The sequence below is a fragment of the Myxine glutinosa genome, chromosome 1, assembly GCF_964187855.1.
Source record: "Myxine glutinosa chromosome 1, kmMyxGlut1.1, whole genome shotgun sequence".
In the NCBI taxonomy this organism is placed as follows: Eukaryota; Metazoa; Chordata; class Myxini; order Myxiniformes; family Myxinidae; genus Myxine; species Myxine glutinosa.
The window spans coordinates 164356387-164383586 of record NC_136261.1 but is presented as its reverse complement, the minus strand read 5'-3'; the positions used below and the strand labels follow the sequence as shown (position 1 = coordinate 164383586).

The 27200-nt window shown below is 44.6% G+C and overlaps 1 protein-coding gene across 2 annotated transcripts in view; it reads left to right on the top strand.

The window, feature by feature from the left end:
* LOC137430847 (inactive tyrosine-protein kinase transmembrane receptor ROR1) overlaps nucleotides 1-27200 on the top strand; it is a 290148-nt gene that overhangs the window by 232392 nt on the left and 30556 nt on the right. For both annotated transcript variants that reach the window (XM_078779503.1, XM_078779501.1), the window contains exon 8: nucleotides 24153-24352. In XM_078779503.1, coding sequence (XP_078635629.1) covers nucleotides 24153-24352 — 200 coding nt within the window. The remainder of the gene's footprint in view (nucleotides 1-24152; nucleotides 24353-27200) is intronic.

Here is a 27200-nt window from a genome sequence, read left to right as displayed (position 1 = left end):
TTCACCCCACTTGACCATTAATGCCTTCATTTGTGCCATAAACAATTGCATGTACCTTGGCGCGGGATCAGCTTCCGCCGCCACGTGCGAGGCGCCGCCATTTTCTGCCCCTGCTACCGCCCCCTCTCCGGCTACCTCCACTACCAACTCCTCCTGTTGGTCCTGGGTCATTAGTTCTTCTTTTATTATTCCCACCGGCATTTAACCGCCTTGGCCAGCCATCGTACGAATTTAATTTGGTTCTTAAACTACATTTCGTCCACTCGTAATTTCGAGTGCGTGAAGCGCACTCTAGGTCCAATTATCCCACTCCTAGACACCAATTTGTTGCGGATCTCCCAAAGCCCGTTCCATGTTACAAATGGGGGGATTAAACCCCTTTTTCCCCTTGGGTCTTCGTGTCCACGAGGCCGAATCGCCACTTCCGCAGCATGAATGAAAAAGGGTATCGGGCCGACGCCGCACGTACCTTTGACCCACGCTGCCACGAAAACGGGGACCGGACCTCGCACAAGCCACGCTTAATCGAGTACACCCGAGCGGTGTGCGTATCACATGACTCGTGCCGTTACTTTTATGGAACCCGATTCGAGTGGTTTTATTCGTACTATGCGAGGCCAATTAATGGAAGGGACGGGAACGGTCAAATAAGAGGAATAACACAATTTATTATAATGTACAGTGATCAGGATAAGGAAAGGGGACACAGAGCAGAAGCTTAACAGTGTTAACTTATACCCAGACACAGGGCCCAATCACTCACACGGGGAAATGGAGGAAGAAAGTTCGCATGCCAAACGCGCTTTGCCGCCGGTCGTCGGGACAGCTCACCCGGCGTGGCCCTCTGGCGGTTACGGCACGTGCAGGAAAACCAGGCCGGAGGAGATCGCGCGTCTGTGGCCCGGAACGGGTCGTCTTCACAAGCGCGATTAATACAGCGCAGAGCGCAGGGCACGGGGCAAGTTCGTGTACAAAGATGATAACCGGCAATTGTTCCGGGGCTGGGCGATTGACTGACTCACTCAAGCTCTCACAACTCGACTCCTGGGCTGCACGACTTTCAACTCAACTCAGAACTCAGAACTGAGGCACGGGGCTCGGAGCAGGGTTTTATGGCTCCGCCCCAGCCCTACCCGAATGTTCCATGCTCCGCCTCCCATTGCCGTGGTTAGCCACTCCCCTCGAGCTCTGATTGGCGGCTCGCGCTTACCGGCCACTCCTGCTGCAGCTCCTCCCTTCGGCCTTGCCAGACTTGTTCATGCCGAGCACGTGGCATTTCAGTGCCAAAAGAACACCTAAGCTCACTGGCCTGCTCAATGCAAAACTAACACAGGAAAGGAGACTACCTTACATTTACTAAGAAATAACTATACTATCGCGAGACTACATGTTGTGGTGCGTCTACCTACGAGGGGGGTTATCCTTTATTCAAAAGCCGCAACAATATGTATATATATATGTATATATGTATATATATATATATATATATATATATATGTATATATATATATATATATATATACACACACACACACACATATATAAAAGCGAAATGTCCGTTTGTTTGTTTGTTTGTTTGTGAACCTACTCCTTTGAGCTCCCAAGGTTAATTGGCATGAAACTTTATAGGATAACATCTTTGACCACCCTGCACTTAAATATGGGTTTTAAAACAATTATTTACTCACAATTCATAACCGAGCCATCTGAAAAACCATCCGAGCCGCCATCTGTCGCCATGATCTCCGAGGGTCGATCCACATATACAAATCTATATAAAAAGCCCAATTTTCTCGGATTTCAACACAGATATCGATATAATTAGTTTGATCGTGAGCTCTGATCATCAAATATGTTATCATATGTGAGAAAAAACTCTTAATTAAGACGTTACCATGATCGGTATGTTTGGTAAAGGAGTCACGTGACCTCTCAAATGCGCTAATGATTCAGAAACCGAAAATAGTACAAACACAACCTATACATCGTTTTAAAGGGAATTTGACTGCTCATCTAACAACATCACTCTCAAGGGTGAAAAAAATAGTTTATAGAAAAAAGGACTCACGTGACGCAAACTACAAACAGCCACTTGACAACAGGTGAACCTCCAATGATTACCTCATCTTCACAACAAAGTGAGTTGTTGTTTTGCTTTGTTTGTGACCTTACTGCTTTGAGCTCCCAAGGTTAATCACAACAAAACTTTCTACCATCAGATTTGTAACCACAATATAATGTCAGATATACCTGAATAGGAGTTTTATGCCTGATGAAGTAATTTGGCCCGTTATTGCCGTGTTGCACTCCTGGGTTAATTTATTTACAAACCCGAGTTAATTTCTTTACTCCAGCTTCACTCTGACACCACTTAGACCCTTTCCACCCCTTAGACCCCTCTAGACCCTTTACACCCCTTATACGCCTTTAGACCCCTTACACTACACACCTTAGACCCTTTAAACCCCTTAGACCCCTTTCGACGCTTTATACCTCTTAGACCCCTTTAGACCCTTAACACCTCTTTTGCCCCCTTTCAACCCTTTTACACTCCTTGGACCCCTTTAGACCCTTTCCACCCCTTAGACCCTTTCAGACCCCTTTGAACCTTTTGAACCCTAAGACACTTTTCAACCATTTACACCCCTTATACCCCTTTAGACCCCTTACACTACACACCTTAGACACCTTTGACACTTTACACCCCGAGGAAACCCTTTAAACACCTATCAACCCTTTCCACTCCTTACACCATTTACACCTCTTAGACCCCTTACAACCCGTTACACCCCTTAGACCGCTTTGGACCCTTTATATCCCATATACCCATTTACACCCCTTAGACACCTTTAGACCACTTCAACCTGCTTAGACCTCTTTAGACCCTTCAGACCCCTTTGATCCCTGTAGACACTTTACACCACTTAGATCCCTTTTGACCCTTTACATGCCTTGGACCCCTTTAGACCTCTTAGACCCTTTGCACCCTGAGACTTTGACACCATTTAGACCCCTTCATACACATTTAGACCCTTTTGAGACATATACAACTTCTTCGACACTTTTCAGACCAATTGGCTTTTTAAGACCCTTTTGACAATTTAAGACCATTTGGACACCTTTGACTGCTTTTGCTCTTTCGTCCTTAGACACCTTTAGGCCCCATTTGGCTCTTCTAAGAGCATTGATTCTTTAAACACTTTAGTCCCTTTTATGACTCTAAAAATACTTCAGACAACTTAGAAAATTCGAACAAATTTCCTCCCTAAATCGGTTTTGCCGACCTTTTCTGTGCACTATTCGCGTCGCATCACAAGTTGCAACAACGAATCTAAACTGATATCTCAAAGTGAAACTGATGTTGAAAAGTGAAACTGAAGCCACTGATGTATGGATCATCGAATGGGTGAATATTTACAACTAGCCGAAACCCGTGGAACATCCATGGAAGGGAGGATGTGGTGTAAGGATAGAGTGTACCATTATGGATGGCATAGGAGATTTGCTTGTCCAAGTAAGAGTTAGGAAGAAAGATGAGAATGAAGAGTGCGTATATGAACAACGATCGCCGACACCGGCACAAATGCATGCTCTGGATTGTCCACTCAGTGGACGGCTTGCTTTCGCCTTCGCCTGTCCATCAGCGGACGGCTTGCTTCGCCTTCGCCCAGCAGACGCCAATACGATGGCGTCGTAAGATGGCGTCGTGTCGGCAGTTAATCGGATGCTTTTGGGCCCCAACGTTGGCTAATTCAGATTTTTCGAGTATGGCTGTACGTGATAAACAAAGAGCACGGTTCGTAGATCGTAAATCCATTAGTGCCGTGGGCATCGGGTCACTGGGTGCGGCGTAAAAGGGATAACAAAGTCGAGTCCTTAAGCTATTATAATATAGATGAATTCCCGTTTCTACCAATACGCACTCCAAAAATATTTGCTCATTTCAGGTGAGACATCTACGAATCCCCATCATTGACGGGTACCTTTGCTAGTTATCAATATAACATACATCAACATATACCACTTATCCTTGGTATAATTCACTGAGCGGTGTGTGTTTATTTGTTTGTTTGTCGCACTACTCCTCCTTCAGTTCTGGGCCGATTACATCCACACTTGCCACGTAGGATCAGCATGACCCCAATTAGTGTATAGGGGTGTTTTTATCTTTGCTGGTGGTCTTGGGGGGAGGGGAGCAGGGGAGCAGGGGGTGGGACGATGTAAATTCTCTATGGAAATGTGTATCATGTAGTACTTGGTGTTGGCCTAATGGTGAGGGTGACGGGCTTGGGATTCTAAGGTCCTGAGTTCGAATCCCGTTCAGCTGTTGAATTAATCTGTTCAGCTGTTGAATTAATACCAGGTGGGGTTGACTCAGCCCGTCATCCTTCCGAGGTCGGCGAAATGAGTATCAGGGTACTGGGTCCTCTCTCAAGCAGGTTGGTGGCAGAATTTGCACTCCGGCCGCCGTAAAAACATCTCATTCCTTAGCACACACAGTGGTGTGTGTCGGGATGGTGCTGAGGAGTCATCCAAGGATGCAGCGACGTGTTGGTCAAGTGTATGCTCCCATATATATATATATATATCTGTGCAGTGTCTGTCTTGTGTTGTGTTGTGTTGTCACTGAACTACTTTCTCAAACTTTTGTGAAATCGTACCAAACTTCTGGTGTGCACATATCTCTCCGGTCGGTATGTCCTAAAGGTTGTTTTTTTTGAAAAAATTTCCAATTTTTTTTTTTTATTTTGGAATTTTTTTTGGGAATTTTTTTTTTTCAACTTCAATTGTTTATAAAATGTGATATCACGTATATTACAAATACATTTGTGCAAAATAATTGTTTGAATTATGATTGGTTTAAACCATGACAAAACGGCAACTCTGGTACAGTCATTTATCTATACTAGGGCATGCCCGTACTATATATATATCTAAAATTATATCCCCCCCCTCTATTTACATGAAATGGTTTGGTCCATGAAATGTTTTGGTTCATTCGCAACGCCAAAGCGAACGGCGAACGGCTTGCGAGTACTGTGACAATCCCCCCCCCCCCCCCTCTATTTAGATGAAATGGTTTTGATTAGTTTTAAAACATAGTTTAACGCCAACATAGCGCCAACATAGTTTGCAAACGTGAAATAAATGAATACGCTCTCAAATGTGCCATCCGAGGCAGAGTGTGTCCGCCACGTTCGGCACACGCGATAGCTCGCTGCTCTCTGATTGGTTGAATCGTTTTTTGGACATAGCTCGGTAAGTAATTGTCCGATTAATATGAAACCTTGAAAAGGCACATCCTCGGGTCCCCAGCAATATACCTGGCAAGTTTAAAGTATATCGGACCCGTGGTTGTCGAGAAACAGCGGTCACAGACAAACGTACAAACAAACACACAGAGATTACTGGAATTATAGATAGATATCGACACATCTGGGCAGGGTCTGTGTTGTCACTTAACGACTCCCTCAAACTTTTGTTTCCGTGGTTGTTTTATGGTGTTTTGTGTTTGGTTTTGTATCCATAAAACACAACGTGTTTTATGGATATTACGTGTTTTATGGTTTTTAATAACGTTGTGGTGGTTTTGAAGCACGTGGTGGTGATGTATTTTGAATTTCGTGGTGGTGAGGTGTTTTTATAAAGTGTTTTATGGCCGTGAGGTGTTTTTAATTTAGTGGTGGTGAGGTGTTTTTATTACGTGTTTTATGGCTGTGAGGTGTTTTTAATTTCGTGGTTGTGAGGTGTTTTTTTACGTGATTTATGGCTGTGAGGTGTTTTTATTACGTGTTTTATGGCTGTGAGGTGTTTTTAATTTCGTGGTTGTGAGGTGTTTTTATTACGTGTTTTATGGCTGTGAGGTGTTTTTAATTTCGTGGATGTCAGGTGTTTTTATTACGTGTTTTATGGCTGAGGTGTTTTTAATTTCGTGGTGGTGAGGTGTTTTTATTACGTGTTTTATGGCTGTGAGGTGTTTTTAATTTCGTGGTTGTGTGGTGTTTTTATTACGTGTTTTATGGCTGTGAGGTGTTTTTAATTTCGTGGTGGTGAGGTGTTTTTATTACGTGTTTTATGGCTGTGAGGTGTTTTTAATTTCGTGGTTGTGAGGTGTTTTTATTACGTGTTTTATGGCTGTGAGGTGTTTTTAATTTCGTGGTGGTGAGGTGTTTTTATTACGTGTTTTATGGCTGTGAGGTGTTTTTAATTTCGTGGTTGTGAGGTGTTTTTATTACGTGTTTTATGGCTGTGAGGTGTTTTTAATTTCGTGGTGGTGAGGTGTTTATAAATTCGTGGTGGTGAGGTGTTTTTATTACGTGTTTTATGGCTGTGAGGTGTTTGTAATTTTGTGGTGGTGAGGTGTTTTTATTACGTGTTTTATGGCTGTGAGGTGTTTTTAATTTCGTGGTGGTGAGGTGTTTATAAATTCGTGGTGGTGAGGTGTTTTTATTACGTGTTTTATGGCTGTGAGGTGTTTTTAATTTTGTGGTGGTGAGGTGTTTTTATTACGTGTTTTTTGGCTGTGAGGTGTTTTTATTTTCGTGGTGGTGAGGTGTTTATAAATTCGTGGTGGTGAGGTGTTTTTATTACGTGTTTTATGGCTGTGAGGTGTTTTTAATTTCGTGGTGGTGAGGTGTTTTTATTTTCGTGGTGGTGAGGTGTTTATAAATTCGTGGTGGTGAGGTGTTTTTATTACGTGTTTTTTGGCTGTGAGGTGTTTTTATTTTCGTGGTGGTAAGGTGTTTATAAATTTGTGGTGGTGAGGTGTTTTTATTACGTGTTTTATGGCTGAGATGTTTTTAATTTTGTGGTGGTGAGGTGTTTTGAATTACTTGGTTGTGAGGTGTTTTTAAATGACGTGGTGGTGGGGTGTTTTTAATTTCGTGGCTGTGAGGTGTTTTTAATTTTGTGGCTGTGAGGTATTTTTAATTTTGTGGCTGTGAGGTGTTTTCAATGTCGTGGTGGTGAGGTGTTTTTATTACGTGTTTTATGGCTGTGAGGTGTTTTTATTACGTGTTTTATGGCTGTGAGGTGTTTTTATTACGTGTTTTATGGCTGTGTGTTTTTATTACGTGTTTTATGGCTGTGAGGTGTTTTTATTACGTGTTTTATGGCTGTGTGTTTTTATTACGTGTTTTATGGCTGTGAGGTGTTTTTATTACGTGTTTTATGGCTGTGAGGTGTTTTTATTTCGTGTTTTATGGCTGTGTGTTTTTATTACGTGTTTTATGGCTGTGAGGTGTTTTTATTTCGTCTTTTATGGCTGTGAGGTGTTTTTATTACGTGTTTTATGGCTGTGAGGTGTTTTTATTTCGTCTTTTATGGCTGTGAGGTGTTTTTATTTCGTCTTTTATGGCTGTGTGTTTTTATTACGTGTTTTATGGCTGTGAGGTGTTTTTATTACGTGTTTTATGGCTGTGAGGTGTTTTTATTTCGTCTTTTATGGCTGTGAGGTGTTTTTATTTCGTCTTTTATGGCTGTGTGTTTTTATTACGTGTTTTATGGCTGTGAGGTGTTTTTATTTTGTCTTTTATGGCTTTGAGGTGTTTTTATTACGTGTTTTATGGCTGTGAGGTGTTTTTATTTCGTCTTTTATGGCTGTGAGGTGTTTTTATTTCGTCTTTTATGGCTGTGTGTTTTTATTACGTGTTTTATGGCTGTGAGGTGTTTTTATTACGTGTTTTATGGCTGTGAGGTGTTTTTATTACGTGTTTTATGGCTGTGAGGTGTTTTTATTTCGTCTTTTATGGCTGTGTGTTTTTATTACGTGTTTTATGGCTGTGAGGTGTTTTTATTTCGTGTTTTATGGCTGTGAGGTGTTTTTATTTCGTCTTTTATGGCTGTGTTTTTATTACGTGTTTTATGGCTGTGAGGTGTTTTTATTTCGTCTTTTATGGCTGTGAGGTGTTTTTATTACGTGTTTTATGGCTGTGAGGTGTTTTTATTACGTGTTTTATGGCTGTGAGGTGTTTTTATTATGTGTTTTGTGGCTGTGAGGTGTTTTTATTGCGTGTTTTATGGCTGTGAGGTGTTTTTATTCTGTGTTTTGTGGCTGTGAGGTGTTTTTATTACGTGTTTTATGGCTGTGAGGTGTTTTTATTCCGTGTTTTATGGCTGTGAGGTGTTTTTATTACATGTTTTATGGCTGTGAGGTGTTTTTATTCCGTGTTTTATGGCTGTGAGGTGTTTTTATTCCGTGTTTTATGGCTGTGGGGTGTTTTTATTACGTGTTTTATGGCTGTGAGGTGTTTTTATTCCGTGTTTTGTGGCTGTGAGGTGTTTTTATTACGTGTTTTATGGCTGTGAGGTGTTTTTATTATGTGTTTTATGGCTGTGAGGTGTTTTTATTACATGTTTTATGGCTGTGAGGTGTTTTTATTCCGTGTTTTATGGCTGTGAGGTGTTTTTATTACATGTTTTATGGCTGTGAGGTGTTTTTATTCCGTGTTTTATGGCTGTGGGGTGTTTTTATTCCGTGTTTTATGGCTGTGAGGTGTTTTTATTCCGTGTTTTGTGGCTGTGAGGTGTTTTTATTACGTGTTTTATGGCTGTGAGGTGTTTTTATTACGTGTTTTATGGTTGTGAGGTGTTTTTGTTATGTGTTTTATGGCTGTGAGGTGTTTTGAATTACTTGGTGGTGAGGTGTTTTTATTACGTGTTTTATGGCTGTGAGGTGTTTTCAATTTCGTGGTGGTGAGGTGTTTTTATTACGTGTTTTATGGCTGTGAGGTGTTTTGAATTACTTGGTGGTGAGGTGTTTTAAATTATGTGGTGGTAAGGTGTAATCATCCCAAACTTCCAGTCTGCACCTACCCCTCCCCTATGTATGTGCTGAGGGGTTCTTTCTTGAAAAAAAAAACATTCAACCTAAATTGCTTATAAAAATGTAATATCACAAACACAACAAATACATTTGTGCAAAGTAATTGTTTGTATTGTGATTGGTGTAAATCATGACAACACAGCAACTCCGGTAGTCATTAGCCTCAGGTAAAATAAGCCAGTTCCTCAGTAACGATGCGTGGTGAGGCGAGCGCAGCGAGCCGAGCCAAGCTAGTACACAATATACATATATATATATATATATATATATTGTTACAGATCGCGGTTAGGATGTTATAGACCGAGCGGTGGTTTAAAACCGCGACCTAACAAAACTCACCCGATTCCACCCGAACGTTGGTTGTATCGCACCCTAGCTGCTCAATGAGGGAAAAGACAAAAGCGACGCAATGCAAGAGGAAAACGGAGACAAAAAAAAAGGTTTGAAATACTACTACATTTATTCCTACTATTTACACACAAGCAAAAAGACAGATGTCACGTTTATTTACAAGCACAAGACGCAGGTGACACAGTGCAAATTTAGCTTACCTACAGACTTAACTTATATCCCAGGACAGAACAAACAGAACGCTGACTCACGCGGGGAATGCCAGGGATGGCAGAAGGTGGATGGCTGGAGGGAGAGGAAAGGTCCAAGGGGGGGGGGTCTTGCAGCTCAATCGTGCGTTTGGCAGCCGCCGTTCCTTTTTGTTGGCCCTGCTCCAAACCGCCGTTCAGGCCCCCTTTGGCGGTTGCCGGGTGTCGCTGCTGCGGCGGCCTCCGTCCGCTGCGTTCCCAGGACTTGTCTCACTGGTCTGGTCCCTCAACCCTCAACCCTCAACTCTTTCTTGCTTCTCTCACTTCTCACCACCGACTCCCCTCTCTGGCAACCGACTGTGACCAACTCCTTGCAACCAACTCCTCCTCTCTTCACAACCCTTCTTTTTCCAACCCAGAGTGCATCTCTCTTTCTTCTTCTTTTTGTTCCACTTCCGGTTGCGCCCTTTTATAGCGCCCCCAGCGATCTCGGCCCTGGCTGGTCGCACGACCCTCGGGCTCCGCCCCGGACGACGACGGGCGGGCGCGCCCCTCCCCTCCTCTGACGAGGTGGAGACACGCCTTTCTTCCCTGACTCGAGCCTCGTGGTCAATGGCGGTTATTGGAGGGGAGGAGGGGATGGAAAGGGAGAGTTTTGGGGATGGGAAGGAAAGGGGGTCTATTCTCTTTCACTGGTGCAATGGAGTACTTTTAATTAATGGGAGACACAGCCTTATCCTAAAACACAGAATAAGAGATAACTATCAAAAGAAAAGATATATCGTGTCCTGCATGTATGTTTTTTATGGACTAACTACGGGAACGCCCTTTGACCTTTATACAACCACAACGGAGGGAGGAGGGGTGATATTTACAACAACCTTTTACAACAACCTTTTACAACATTTTACCACCACCACAAAATAAAAAAAACATTCTCATATTCACAACACTGCACCCTCCTCCCCTTAGGCACGTCCCGGGCCTATTACTTTTACCTTAGTGTGGCATGTAGGTGTAGTTCCCTCTACTTTTAACCTGACCCTGAGTGCGACAGTTTTAAAACATAAATAAATGTGTCCCGCTGCTCCATTGCACCCTGCCTAACAGACTTACGCCCACAGTTAACCGAATTGCGGAATGGTCTTCAAACTATACACTGACGGTGGGGAGCATTATTTACACTGACGCTAATTTTATTTACAAAACTAACCCAGGACCTGTAATTGTTCTTTCTGGGGGGAGGACAGTCTGCTCTGCATCAATGCACCATTAAAGCACCCAAAAACGCACCAATACACACCCAAGCACCAATCGGTGCAGTCCCCATTGTTCAATGAATAAAATAAAACCAACAAACCCAACCCTGCAGGTGTCTCTTGCTCTTCGGCTCCCTCTGCTGGTTATCATTATTTCTTCCAGTTGTTGTCATTTTCATTTGCTTTGCTTACTGGCGGCCTATTTGCAATAAAGCTTGCCCAAACGTGTCCATTTTATTTATCTTTATTTATGGCCCACAGGGCCGACTACGTGTGGTTCACCTGTGGGGCATCGGTGCCCTGTGGCCAAGGTCCGCCAGCAAGATTTCGGGCCCTCATGGCCGGTTCCAGCAGAGGGGCCTTGCCCCAACCCATGGGGTCCATAAGTGGTGCTCGGCCACTGACATGTGGTCCATAATGTGGTGCATCGATGCAGACAGCTGGTTCTGGGAATTTCGGGCGCACAATGGCCGACCCACGCACGCTCCCCTCGGCGCCCAACGGCGCTCAGGTCCTCATGTGGGAGACAAAAGGGGGGACAAGACAGATGAGCGAGGGGTAAGGTCTCAAGGGTACACATCAAAAAGGCAATGCAAGGCGAAATGCGTACGGGGGGCGAAGTGAGAAAGCTCGTCCCTACCGTACGTCACCCCCCTGTTACCTAGCCCACCCTTGCCCTTACCCCATTTGTACAAAACCTACACATTACCAAATTCGTCACTACTGTCACGTCTCCCCATATTTCCTCTATACCAAATTCGTCACCACAATCCCTCTATCCAAAATTTGCCATCATCAATTCATCATCAATCCTCATAAGGAGGCAGAGATGGAACATCAAAGCACAATGTCACACCCACGTCATGATGCGTCTCACATTCCAAACATTTGCACAATTAAAAAATAATAAAACATGGCATGGTGTGGAGTTACCTGTCACCTCCGGTGAGTGGGTGCAGATGGTGCGAGGAGATCCTTCATCCTAACTATCCTCTAAATGACTTTAACACACTTTACACTACCCGGGGTCTTTCTCCGGCCAAACCATTGGCCCTCTTACACTATGGGTTCTAAAAACCAATTCCCATTGGCCAAACTGTGGTGCTTTTCAATTTGGGGTCTCACTCCCCCGATTCATCTCCCGGTGCCCTCGCACAATTTCTGGGCTGCGCCGTGTAGCTCTCCCAACAGGTCTACCCACCTGCACACCTCCACCACTGTAGTTGCCACCCGAGCTTACCTAGCTCCTCACCCTAACCTATCTAACTGGGGGCAGCCCCTCTCCTGGCTCTGTCACCCCATGGTGCCCTCTGGCACTGGGCTACCCGGGTCCGTCCTCCGGATCCTCGGGCCCCATCCACAACAACTACTACCGGCTCCCAGAGCCCACCTGCGGCCTCACCTGGCCGACATCCTTACAGTGGTGGAGTGCCCAAACCAACTACACACACTAACAGGCTACACGCCCAGCCATTTCCACAACACCAACGCACCCATCCACATACCATTCTGTCACCCGCACCACAGATGCCAATATCCAACCACAATTTACCTGTACCCTCTACCTAACTCTTACACTACCCGCCCCGGGTATCCGTGATGGGGGGTCCACTCTTCCCCCATTCACACCTTCGCACCATCCACTCCACTCCACAATTTCCACCATACCCACTCCACGACCATCCATTGGCCAATACTCCATACCATTTATTCCATACACCTGTCCTCCATTCACCTGTCGTTGCACACCTGTGCAATCTCACCTGGTGCCACCTGCACCCTCCTCCTCTTTCTGGACCAGTTGGTCAACGCAACACACATCACCATCACTCACTCATACACTGCTCCACACACCTGTTCAGTTGCACACCTGTGCACTCACACCTGTTCCATTCTCACCTGTTCAATCCTCACACGCACGGCATCATCTCAGCTAACTACTCCCCTCTGAAACTTGCGCTTCCCAGTCGTCCCTTTAAACTATTGCGCTCCCACGTCATTATCATCCACACTAATCTACCTGCGTCCCCACTACAGGTATCAGTCACTAACTAAACTTAACGTTACCTAATGTCAATCTCTTCTAGATCCCTACAATATAACCTAACCCACCCGGGCTAGTTTTCACTGCCGCACACCCCATAAGCTATTGCTCATTTGCCCCACGTCTGTGAGGGATGGTGGATTTGCCATCCCACCACATCGGGGGTCTCTCACTATCAATTTTGCTCGTCCAAATCCACAATTCAAAAATTTTCCATTTACGGCCAATTCTACCCACTTTTATAAATTTCGTACCAAATCACTACTATCATCATCACAGTCCGTCTACTTATTAGGTCCTCTCGGTGCGCCAATTCACATCTACAGCTCGGCTTCGTAAAGCCAAGCCATGAATGCGGGTTCTTTTGTGCCAGCGGCTGGATACGTCCCGCATTCGGGGCAGGGACGGAGGCTTACCCGGGCCGAGATCCCATGCACCACCTCGGCGTGGAGCCATCCAATGTCCCGATCTCGACCTGCCGGCACGTCTCAATAGAAAGTGGTCGCCATGACGACCCTTCCTATCGGGCTGCCCGCTCCGCCTAGTGGAGCCCGGACGCGGCCGCTCCACGCGAGGCCCAGCGTGGATCGCGCACGGCGGTCCTTTCGAACCCGCCGTGGCTCGGATCTCCGCTGGTTCTCGCGGCACGCGAAGCCCGGCACGCACCGAGGGCCCGATCCGGCTAAAAGTCGACCTAACCTTTAACCCGGTTACCGTCGACGCTTCACCTGCAGGCTTACATGCATACGCTACCTCTTTCTTGCTCATACATGCAGCCGTTCCCATTCTCCTCGTACCTTTTCTTTCACACCTCGGTACACTCACTCCGCTCACCGACTTGGTCACACACCTGACCACCGAACACTTTGGCACACATTCGTCGCTCGCACACCTCACTAACACACCTTTTCGCGCCCCCTCCTCGGTCACTTCCTCTGTGACAATCACAGGTGTGCTCTCATTCGCACACCCATCCACGTGCCTCACTACCAACTCAAATGTGCCTTCCCACACACGCTCTACCATCCCAGGTGTGCTTCCTTCCATTCCAGGTGTACATCCTCGCTCACCTGTCACAACCAGCTCACTCTCCTTGTCACTCTCACTACTCTCACCACCACTCTTGACAGCGCACTCACCCTTACTTTCGACGGCACACTCTTTCCTCATGCACCCGTCCGTTACACACCTTTCTCGCGCACACCCTCCCGTTACATCCTCTGTAACACTCACCACAGGCGTACACTTCCTCGTTACATCCTCTGTAACACTCACCACAGGTGTACACTCTCTCGTTACTTCCTCCGTAACACTCACCACACCGCGCTTCCATGTACCCCCTCGCACACGCGCTTCGACCGGCTCACTCCTGACGGCACACTCACTCCCCAGCGTGCACTTTTTCCTCACACACCCCATGGTCGGACATTCTCGCACACCTCTTTTTTCGCACACCAGACCTGTCGCACACTTCACCAACGGCCTCTCACGAACACCCGGATCCAAACCAATCCCCAAGCCGACTGAAGCTTTCCTCACATCATGTACATTGCCACTCACCTTGGCACCTCGTCCCCGCACCTCCTTTGCCACCTGCAAACTCTTTATTTGGTTAGTGAGCATCACATCATGAGTTGAGCACCGACCTTGCACATATTCCATTACCTCCTCCTTTATCTCCCTCTTAGTTTCTGTCCGTCCCTTCTTAATTTCACTCACCTCTTCTCCCACTTCCTCTAGTTTTTGTTTAACCTCTTTTATTTCTCGGTGCGTCCCCTCAAGTTCGTCCTCTAAGGCTACCGTGACCGTCTCTATGTGCATCCTCACCTGCCGGTCCTTCGTCTCCATTACTTCTGTCACCTCGTCCACCCTCATTGTCAGTTCCTCCCGTACCATCTGACATTGCCTCTGCGTCGCTATTAATTCGTTTTTAATTTCTTTTTGTGTCGCCTTTAACCCTCCTAGTACCGCAGTGTTCTTTTGAACCTGCTCCACTAACTTAGTTTGTCCCTCTGTCAGCTGCTCCACCTCCTCCGTCAGATCTTCTATTCCCCCTTGTAACTTAGCCGTATTATTCCTCACTTCTTTCTCTATACGCTTTTCGCCTCGCTTTACCTCCTCGCGTAGCCCCGAGACCTCCTCACTCACCCCTCGTCGTATTTCCTCCATCTGGTTCCCCATCTGTTCGATTTCCCGGGCGGATTGTTCCCCTATTTCCCGCAATTTGTCCTCCATCCTATTTTCTAACCCCATTAACCCATTTTTCACTCCCTCTATCTGATTCTCCTGGGCAGCCATTCTATTTTCTACCCCCATTAACCCATTTCTCACCTCTTTTATCCCATTGTCTAACCCCTCAAATTTCTTGTCTAATCCCTCAAATTTCTTTTCTAATCCCTCACCGGTACCCCTCGCTTCGTCCCTCATTACCCCCATTTGGCCCTCCAATCGCTCACCCTGAGCATCCATCCGGTTCCCCATTACCCCCATTTGGTTTCCCATTACCCCCATTTGGTCTTCCAATCGCTCACCCTGCAGGTTGAGGGACGCCTGCATTTGTACCATAAATTGCTCCATGAGGGCCTGCATTTGGGCCATCCCTCCCACTTGTGCAGCGGGTGCGGCCGCCGTAGCAATGTGCGAGGCGCCATTTTGCGCGCCTGAAATTCCCGCAACCACATTGCCATTTTCCTCCTCCCTTTCTTCCCCGAAGTCCTGGGTTATTTCTAACCCCTCTATCTCTCCCACCGGCATCCCGTCGCCTTGGACAGCCATGGCGCGATTTCAAAATTCGGGCTTTTCCTTTAAAACAAAACAAATTTCGGTATTTTATAATTTTGAGCGCGTGAAGCGCGCTCCGGGTCGATCTCACTCCCCGACACCAATTGTTACTGTACTAACACAATTGGTGTCCAGAATTTGGGCTAAATAAATTTAGTCCCAGGTTCGAATCCCACTCCTGACAACCAATTGTTTCAGATCGCGGTTAGGATGTTATAGACCGAGCGGTGGTTTAAAACCGCGACCTAACAAAACTCACCCGATTCCACCCGAACGTTGGTTGTATCGCACCCTAGCTGCTCAATGAGGGAAAAGACAAAAGCGACGCAATGCAAGAGGAAAACGGAGACAAAAAAAAAGGTTTGAAATACTACTACATTTATTCCTACTATTTACACACAAGCAAAAAGACAGATGTCACGTTTATTTACAAGCACAAGACGCAGGTGACACAGTGCAAATTTAGCTTACCTACAGACTTAACTTATATCCCAGGACAGAACAAACAGAACGCTGACTCACGCGGGGAATGCCAGGGATGGCAGAAGGTGGATGGCTGGAGGGAGAGGAAAGGTCCAAGGGGGGGTCTTGCAGCTCAATCGTGCGTTTGGCAGCCGCCGTTCCTTTTTGTTGGCCCTGCTCCAAACCGCCGTTCAGGCCCCCTTTGGCGGTTGCCGGGTGTCGCTGCTGCGGCGGCCTCCGTCCGCTGCGTTCCCAGGACTTGTCTCACTGGTCTGGTCCCTCAACCCTCAACCCTCAACTCTTTCTTGCTTCTCTCACTTCTCACCACCGACTCCCCTCTCTGGCAACCGACTGTGACCAACTCCTTGCAACCAACTCCTCCTCTCTTCACAACCCTTCTTTTTCCAACCCAGAGTGCATCTCTCTTTCTTCTTCTTTTTGTTCCACTTCCGGTTGCGCCCTTTTATAGCGCCCCCAGCGATCACGCCCCCGGCGCTTTGGACACGCCCATCGGGGCGCTCACCTCGGCCCTGGCTGGTCGCACGACCCTCGGGCTCCGCCCCGGACGACGACGGGCGGGCGCGCCCCTCCCCTCCTCTGACGAGGTGGAGACACGCCTTTCTTCCCTGACTCGAGCCTCGTGGTCAATGGCGGTTATTGGAGGGGAGGAGGGGATGGAAAGGGAGAGTTTTGGGGATGGGAAGGAAAGGGGGTCTATTCTCTTTCACTGGTGCAATGGAGTACTTTTAATTAATGGGAGACACAGCCTTATCCTAAAACACAGAATAAGAGATAACTATCAAAAGAAAAGATATATCGTGTCCTGCATGTATGTTTTTTATGGACTAACTACGGGAACGCCCTTTGACCTTTATACAACCACAACGGAGGGAGGAGGGGTGATATTTACAACAACCTTTTACAACAACCTTTTACAACATTTTACCACCACCACAAAATAAAAAAAACATTCTCATATTCACAACAATATATATATATATATATATATATATATATATATATATATATATATATATATATATATATATATATACATATACACACATATATATATATATATATATATATATATATATATATACATATATATATATATATATATATATATATATATATATATATATATATACATACATATACATATAGATATATATATATACTGAAACGCAAAAGAAACTTACCACCTTTGAAACCTTTAAATATCAACAATAACACTGCGTGTAGTAAATGTGTGAACTTATTTGTGGACAATAGTGTCCTCACTGTCAGACAAAACGGTCACGGATGGTTACTTGAACCTTCAATGGTCACTTCATAGCACAGCTGTTGAAAAGCCGTTTTGACTGTCAGTGATTAGCCAAGAGGTACGGGATGATTTTAATGAGCTGCACGTGATGTCTTGATATTGGCTTTAAAAAGGCCAGTGCAAAATGGGCATTTTGACCGAAAAATTTGACCATTTTGACCAACTTCAAAAAGACCGAAAACACAAAAGAAACTTACCACCTTTGAAACCTTTAAATATCAACAATAACACTGCGTATAGTAAATGTGTGAACTTATTTGTGGACAATAGTGTCCTCACTGTCAGACAAAACGGTCACGGATGGTCACTTGAACCTTCAATGGTCACTTCATAGCACAGGTGTTGAACAGCCGTTTTGACTGTCAGTGATTAGCCAAGGGGTACGGGATGATTTTAATGAGCTGCACGTGATGTCTTGATATTGGCTTTAAAAAGGCCAGTGCAAAATGGGCATTTCAATCAACATGCCACGATTGTCAAGGGATCAACGGCAGCGTGCCCTGGGCATGCTGCAAGGTGGACTGAGCTACCGTGAGGTGGCACGTCGCCTTGGCTGTTCACACCAGACGATATCAGCCCTGGTGGACAGAGACACCCTCCACAACTCTGCAGATGACAGACCTCGATCAGGGAGGCGAAGAGTCACCACTGCAAGGCAGGACAGGCAGATGGTCTGAAGTCACCTGCGGGATCGATTCCGTCCAGCATCCCGCACTGCGGCAGAAACTCCGGGGCGTGCAAACCCACGGATCTCCAATGATACTGCACGAAGACGACTGCATGACTATGGTCTGACTGCCAGAAGACCATACAGAGGCCCCGTGATGACGGTTGCCCATCGCCGCAACCGTCAGAGATGGTGCCAGCAGCATCAGCGGTGGACCTTGGCGCAGTGGAACGAGGTCGCTTTCAGCGATGAGTCAAGGTTCTGTGTGGACAGTCCTGATGGGCGTAAGCCGTGAGTGTGTCTGGAGAAGAACTGGCGAGCGATATGCCGATTGTTGCGTGCGTCAAGCCAACAGGTGGGGTGGCCCAAGTGTGATGGTGTGGGCAGCCATATCAGGCCGGTACAGGACGCCACTGGTGGTTGTGGATGGGAATCTTAACGCCCAGCGGTATGTGGATAACATCCTGCGACCTCATCTGCTGCCATTCCTGCTAGACCACCCAGAACTGAGAACCTTTCAGCATGACAACGCTCGTCCCCATGCTGCTCGCTTTACCACTGCATTTCTCCAAGGCGAGAACATCAACACCATGCAGTGGCCTGCGCTCTCCCCTGACCTGAATCCCATAGAGCACCTGTGGGATGAACTTGGGAGACGCGTAGTTGGCAGGGCCAGGACACGGGCAGAGCTGCTTCAGACATTGAGGACTGAGTGGGACAGAATCCAGCAGCAATCCATCCAAAGACTGGTAGGCAGTATACGCCGATGATGCACTGCCTGTATCCAAAACAATGGTGGCCATACACGCTATTGAAAGGGGACTGACATTGCACCCTGTGCTGTTCTGTACTGTAGAACAAACTGATGAGATGGTGTATCTTGGTCAAAAACTTGACATGTCATCAATAAAATGCCAATGTTTCAATTAGCAATTGTTGGTTTGTTTTATTTTGAACTGTTACAGTTTTATGACATTTCAAACAAGTGGTAAATTTCTTTTGCGTTTTCGGTCTTTTTGAAGTTGGTCAAAATGGTCAAAATGGTCAAATTTTTCAGTCAAAATGCCCATTTTGCACTGGCCTTTTTAAAGCCAATATCAAGACATCATGTGCAGCTCATTAAAATCATCCCATACCCCTTGGCTAATCACTGACAGTCAAAACGGCTGTTCAACAGCTGTGCTATGAAGTGACCATTGAAGGTTCAAGTGACTATCCGTGACCGTTTTGTCTGACAGTGAGGACACTATTGTCCACAAATAAATTCACACATTTACTATACGCAGTGTTATTGTTGATATTTAAAGGTTTCAAAGGTGGTAAGTTTCTTTTGCGTTTCAGTATATATATATATATATACACAAAGAATTAAGTTAAGCACCCCTACACAACGAATTAAGGTAAGCACCCCCTAATATATATTCTTTGTGTATATGTATACATTGGCATATATTCTAAGGTATGTGAGATCAAATAATGATTGGTATGACATTAGCAATTATCCATTGATGAAATTGAGTGATCAAAGTGAAAAAAAGTGATTGGTTGAGTCAGTGATCCGATCACGTGGGTCCTACACACGTTATTGACGCAAAGATCGCTAGAGGTCTTCTCAGAACAATGACTGTACGTTAGAAAACATAAACGTCATCCACACTGTCCGTGATGGACCTATAGCTCCATACTTAAATTGAGGTGAAAATATGCCTAAAATTCCCAAAAAATTTCACCTTAAATTATTCAGAATAAAATATTGAACACTGCATGATTGTTATGTTTTTATGTGACCATAATATCACTTCTCCAGAAAATATAGCAATATCATGGGTATATTACACTGTTTTGACGACAACAAACTTGTAATGTGCGAGGTTGTAAAAAAACGGGGGGGGTGCTTAACTTAATTCTTTGTGTATATATATAAAAGAAAGTTTTTGTTTGTTTGTCTGCGCAAGCTAATCTCCTGAACGGTGAAAGATACGAGGAAACCTGTAATACAAAAAATGTCGGGATGGGCCCCGGGAAGGTTATAGGCGAGGTGGCGAGGCCGCTTCGTCCGGGCTGGACCCATTTCGCAATTAGAAGCCGAGCTGAATTATAGTAGTCCATCTTTTACGGCCGCAAGTAAAAGCTGAATTATAGTAGTAAATTCATTCAAAAAGAACCCGGGCAACGCCGGGTGCTTTCAGCTAGTATATATATATAATTATATATATATATAATTATATATATATATATATATATATATGTATATATATATACATATATATACATATATATATATATATATATATATATATATATATATATATATATATATATATATATATATATATATACAGTCATGTGTAAAAGTAAGTACACCCCAAGTAAAGTTTTGACTTTTTCAACATATTTCAACATACAGCTATTTGATCCTCATTTCAACAATATTCACAGATAAAGGTGGTATAATATAACAAATATCATAAAACATTTACATTTTGTAATCCATTGTATAATTTAAATAAACATAAATGCAAATTTCACATGTGGAAAAAGTAAGTACACCCTTGGCTCTAATAGGTGGTATTGCCCCCTTTGGCAGAAACAACCACAAGTATGCATTTCTTATAACTGTCTACCAGTCTCTGACATCGACTGGGAGAAATTTTCACCCACTCCTCCATGCAGAATTATTTCACCTGTGCGATGTTTGAGGGGTTTCTTGCATGCACAGCTCGTTTCAAATCCCCCCACAACATCTCGATGGGATTTAGATCCGGGCTTTGACTTGGCCATTCCAGAACCCTCCATTTCTTTCTTTTCAGCCATTCCTTGGTGGATTTACTGGTATGTTTAGGGTCATTGTCATGTTGCAAGGTCCACCTTCGGTTGAGCTTCAACTTCCGACAGATGGCCTCACATTATCCTCAAGCACCCTCTGGTACAATGAAGAATTCATAGTGGATTCGATGATGGTGAGCTGCCCAGGCCCTGATGCAGCAAAGCGGCCCCAAACCATAATATTTCCACCACCATGCTTTACAGTTGGTACTAGGTTCTTGTTTTCAAATGCTGTCTTTGGTTTTCGCCAAACATGTCTTCTGGTACTGTGGCCAAATAGCTCTACTTTTGACTCATCTGTCCAGAGCACATTGTTCCAGAAGTGCTTGTCTTTGCCTAGGTGTTCATTGTCAAACTTTAGTCTTGCCCTGATGTTCTTTCTGGACAGCAAAGGTTTCCTCCTGGCACACCTCCCATGTAGATCAAATATGTGCAGCCTCTTTCTAATGGTAGACTCGTGCACTTTGACATCAACAGTGGCAAGAGCTACCTGTAGGTCCCGTGATGACATTCTGGGGTTCTTAGAGACTTCTTTCAGCATCTTGCAGTCTGCTCTCAGGCTGAACTTGCTAGGGCGGCCTGGCCTGAACAAGTTGGCAGTTGTTTGGAATCTTCTCCACTTGTAGATGATCTTCCGGACAGTCGAATGATTGATTTCAAATAGTTTGGAGATCTTTTTAAATCCCTTCCCAGACTCATAGGCATCTATAACCTTCTTTCTGAAGGCCCCAGAGAGCTCTTTTGATCTCGGCATGGTGACGCCGCACACTTCAACAACAAAGAGCAAACCAAACTAAATGTCAGGTTTAAATAAGACAGGTTCCTCCAAGATCCTCTCCAACGATGTTCTAACCATTTGCACCTGAGCTGGTGCACCTTATTCTAATTTTAGGTATTTGAAGTCGTGATAAATGTAGGGGTGTACTTACTTTTTCCACATGCAAAATTTGCATTTATTTTTATTTAAATTATACAATGGACTACAAAATGTAAATGTTTCATGATATTTGTTATATTATATCACCTTTATCTGTCAATATTGTTGAAATGAAGATCAAATAGCTGTATGTTGAAATATGTTGAAAAAGTCAAAATCTTACATGGGGTGTACTTACTTTTTCACGTGACTGTATATACACTATACAGACTTGGCATTTAATATGGAATTTTTTTTTTGTGGGGGTGAACTTACTTTTCAAGATGACTTCGAACCAAAAGTTCATTGGAATTATGTTGAAATTATTCTAGATTTTGTTAATGTGACCTTTAAAAGAAACAAAAACCACATTTGACATTTCGAAGCAAATAAATTGATCCTTGAAAGTGATGTAAACTGATATCGAACTCAATTCACGGACAGTACTGTCTTAAACTTCTGTACGTTTTCCAGAAGTATCTCTTTATTTTGCACATTAGCCAAAAAAAATTTCAACAAAAACAAAAGCTAAATTATGACTGGGATTACGGACAGTAAAATTACAGTTCAGTACTTCGTGTAACCCCCACGAGCATTCAGGAGAGCATGTACACGTTGAGGCATGCTGTTCACGAGATTTGCCAAGGTTTGGACAGGAATCGTTTGCCATGCAGTGACAATAGCCTGCTGCAATTCACGCACAGAGGTCGGCTGCTGGTCCAAGTTGTCGCTTTGACGCGTTCATTCTGCCAACAAGTTCTCTATCGGATTCATATCCGGGGACATGGCAGGCCACTCCATATGCTCGGCACCATGGTCAGCAAGAAAGTGTTGGATCATGCGAACACGATGAGGCTGTGCATTGTCATCTTGGAAGACAAAGTTTCCTCGAAAGGCTGCACGAGCAAATGGAAGCAATGTTTCTTCCAGAATGACCCTGTACTTGAACTGGTTCAGGTTTCCATTCAGAACAACCAGGTCAGTTTTTCCCCCTGCATGAAAAGCAGCCCAAACGGTCACCCCACCACCTCCAGCTTGGACTCTTGGCACTATACAATCTTCGTTGTGGGCTTCATGCACTTGTCTGCGCACTCGGACGCGGCCATCTTGACGATAGACCAGAAATCTAGACTCGTCACTGAAGGTCACGTGATTCCAGTGTCCTGGCTGCCATTGACGGTGCTCTCTGGCCCACTGCAATCGGCGCTGGCTGTGTTGTCTGGTCAGGCGTGGCTTTCTCAGGGGACACCTGGCACGATAGCCTGCTTGAACCAGTCGTTGGTTGACTAGCCTTCTGGATACAGGCACATTTGTCAGTTGCTGCCACTCAGCCTTAAGCCGATTAGCTGAATTGGTACGGCCATTGCAGTCTAACCGGTGCAGCTGGCGATCATCTCTCCTTGTGGTTCTGCTTGGATGTCCTGGCCTCGGTATTGGAGTAGGGACACCCCTCTGAGCATTTCGTTTCAGGATCTTTGACACCTGACCTTGAGTCATGCCATACTGCCGAGCAATAGCACGCTGTTTCATGCCAGAATTTCGTAAAGCCACCACTCCATGACAAACAGCATTTTCAAGTTGACGGACCATCTCCAGAGGAAGCGGCAATAACTTTTGTAGACGTGCAGCAGTTGTTTTCCACTAACACAGAACGCAACAACCCTTATATACCCGATTGTGAAGCCAATCGTCAAATGTACCTGTCCTTACATTTTGTCACGCCACCTGTGATATAATCCTGCTATTGACTTCTTGCTGCGAAAGACAATCAGTGACATGGTTCTTTCAACAAAGACATCACCGAAGGGTAAAAGAAAATCACCAGATTGATATACTGAGTTCAGAAAGTAAACCCAAGTCAAGAAAGAAAAAAAAATTCCATATTAAATGCCAAGTCTGTATTTATGTATACACACACACACATCATGTAGCGCTGCCTCCAGGTGGGAGAGGGTATTACAAGTCAACCCTTTTCTGCAGTATTTCTGTCCCCACGTTTTCCAGTGCAGTGAGGTGTTTTGAATTACACGTTTGAATAAGGATAATAACATGGCCGCTCCTGCAGGGAGCCGGTGCTTTCTTCAAGAACAATAATACACTTTTTGTATATGCCTAATCGAGGCTCATGGAAGAACTAATACAGTTAACAGATCAGCACATAATAGACAAAAACAGGATGCAAAACACACAGTAGAGAGATGCTCGTAAAATATAGAATTGGTCTTCGTTTATGACGATCCCTCTTACGTTGTCAATATGACATGGAGGAAATGAAGATTTAAAGATGTTTTAAATGAATGGATATTTACTCATTTCAGGTGAGACATGTACGAATGCTCCCATTATCCATTGTCCGCAAAAGTATGCGGACAATGGATAATGACGTCAAGATGGGGTTAAGTGATACAGCTATGTCAGCACAGAATGTGATGAGAGCAAAAGGAGATCAGATTGTGATGTATATCAAGTGCGGAATGAAGCAAGCCACAATAACACTGTTTTTTCAGATCCCCATGAGAGCAGCAAGATGGAGATCGTGTATATTCTCATCCCAAGCTTGGCAGTGCCTTTGCTTGTGGCACTACTCTTTTTCCTCATTTGCCTTTGTCGTAATCATCGCAAGTTGGCTACTTCACCACCCTGTACACCGGGGAAGGCTAATGGTCGGCATGAAATTGAACTGTCATTACTTACATCACCCAAGCAGGTATTTGGTCTTTAAAAGTTCACAGAAATGGAGCTCATACATTGTTAAGCCTTCTGAGTCACACCATGTCTTTCTTTGAACATTACATAAGCACTGGATCATCTCTTGAGAAAACAATTAAGAATTGATATTTTGCTTTAGATGGTCTTGCATTTATTCTCCAGGAACCCATCCCCCACCCCTCCTTCTCTCTTCCATGGCTCTTTCACTCATTTATCATTTTCCTTGCAAAATAATGGACTATACACTGGGGATTAGTTGGATCAGGGAGCTCTAAATTGAGAAAACCAAAAATTGACAAGAGGATCAAAAAGGAGAAGTATGGGAGAGAAGATGGAGGGGAAGGGGGTTATTATATATTATTCTTATGCATCCTGGGGCTGCTTGGCTGCATCATTTTCTGGGGGCAAAGCTGTGCTACTAAAGCAATGCCCCCTTACCAGGCTTGCTGGTAAACATTTTGCCAACCTCAGAAGGATAACAGGCTGAGTCAACCCAGCTGGTGTTAATTCAATGGCGTGATAGGGGATTAGAACTCAGGACCCTAGATCTTAAGTCAGCCACCTCAACCATTAAGCCAACACCATGCTTGGGAGTGGATAACATTTAATTGGATAACATTTATCCCATCATAAATGAATGATGGGATAAATGGTTATGAGATTAGAGTAATGAGTAGGAACAATATGGACATAGATGGGGAATATTTGGTGTAGCATTGAGAATTGCCACCTTTTTGGGATGCTCTAATTTTATGAGTATATATCCTCCTACCGAGTATATATTTATCCGAGTATATATTTTATGAGGGATGCTCTAATTTTATGAGTATATATCCTCCTACCAAGTATATATTTATCCGAGTATATATTTTATGAGGGATGCTCTAATTTTATGAGTACATATCCTCCTACCGAGTATATATTTATCCGAGTATATATTTTATGAGGGATGCTCTAATTTTATGAGTATATATCCTCCTACCGAGTATATATTTATCTGTGTATATATTTCATGAGGGATGCTCTAATTTTATGAGTATATATCCTCCTACCGAGTATATATTTATCCGAGTATATATTTTATGAGTATATATCCTCCTACCGAGTATATATTTATCCGAGTATATATTTTATGAGGGATGCTCTAATTTTATGAGTACATATCCTCCTATCGAGTATATTGTTGCGGATATGGGATTTGCATCCATCCATATCCGCTTGTAAATATTCCCCTATTTCCTCAATACTTCCCAACTATCCCCAATCCCCCATTCCCTAGTCCCATTTTCTGTAAACAACACTCTGTAGACCCGACCTCCCCCTATTTCCCCCATTAAATGTCGCACCCAGGTTCACCGCATCTCATGTAAGACAACTATAGGACATCTTGCTAGTTATTCTTAGTCTATGTCAGTTAAGGACTCGTTTCCATTAATTCTGACTCTTCGTTGCACCAGAATGTGATTGTATGGCACCGTTAGGAAGTTTAGGACCTCCCAATACCTCCCCGCAGCTCTTCCTCATGGTTCAGCAACAACAACACCAACAACAACAGCAGCGGCGAGCGCGGGGAGTGCGCGTCCTCACTCTGGCTTGGTTGGTAGGGGGTGTTGGGAGGGCACCAGGCCTTTCCAACAAGCCGCCATCGAACATGTGCTCGACGGGGTTACCAAATAGGGGCTCCTTGTCAGCTCCTCGTCAAGGGTGGAGCCCGGTAACCCCCGCACCCAATGGGAGCGGCGGACCGGTCCCATCTGGGGCGGAGCCAACCAGCCGAGGGTGTGTGACTCCCCGCTGAGCATACGCAGGAAGAGGGAGGTGACGTCAGATGCGCGCTGAGCTTGGAGAAAGAAAGACGCCACCTCCGAGCGCTGTGAGGCCTCCCTGCATCTTTTGGACCGTGCTGATCCTGTCCCCGAGCCAAGGTGCACCTTGTGCTATCAACCTACCTGTCCTTCCCTGCCATCAATCCCTGTGTAAGTCAGCCTTGTTCCGTTTGTCTGTGGTCTGTCTGGGATAGATAAGATTGTATCTAAGTGCCTATCTCTTCTGTGTCTTTTACCTCACTCTACCTTGTAATCTACCCCTTTTCTCCACCACTAATTATACCCTCCTCCGGAGGTCTTGAGAACTGTACCCCTTGCGTCGTTTCATTTATCCCAGTCGTTGTGTCCTTTCCAATCATTGATTTAGCGTAGCGCGATTTGGCCAACGTCTGGGTGAATCGGGTGAGTTGGGGAAGAATCGGGGGAACTGTTAGGTCGCGGTGGACCATCCGCTCGGCCCATCATAACATCTAAACCGCGATCCGTAACAATATATTTATCCGAGTATATATTTTATGAGTATATATCCTCCTACCGAGTATATATTTATCCGAGTATATATTTTATGAGTACATATCCTCCTACCGAGTATATATTTATCCGAGTATATATTTTATGAGTATATATCCTCCTACCGAGTATATATTTATCCGAGTATATATTTTATGAGTATATATCCTCCTACCGAGTATATATTTATCCGAGAATATATTTTATGAGTATATATCCTCCTACCGAGTATATATTTATCCGAGTATATATTTTATGAGGGATGCTCTAATTTTATGAGTTCATATCCTCCTACCGAGTATATATTGTTACGGTCCGCGGATATGGATGTTGTTTGCCGAGCGAAGGCACCGCGGCCGAACAGTTGTTCCCCGACTCACCCGATTCACCCAGACGTTGGCCGTATCGCGCCACCGCTATTCAATCGGGAAAAGACTAAGACGACGAATGCAAAGAGGAAGAAGAAGACGTGCAGAAGAGTAACGGGGTTTATTATTATTTACACACACA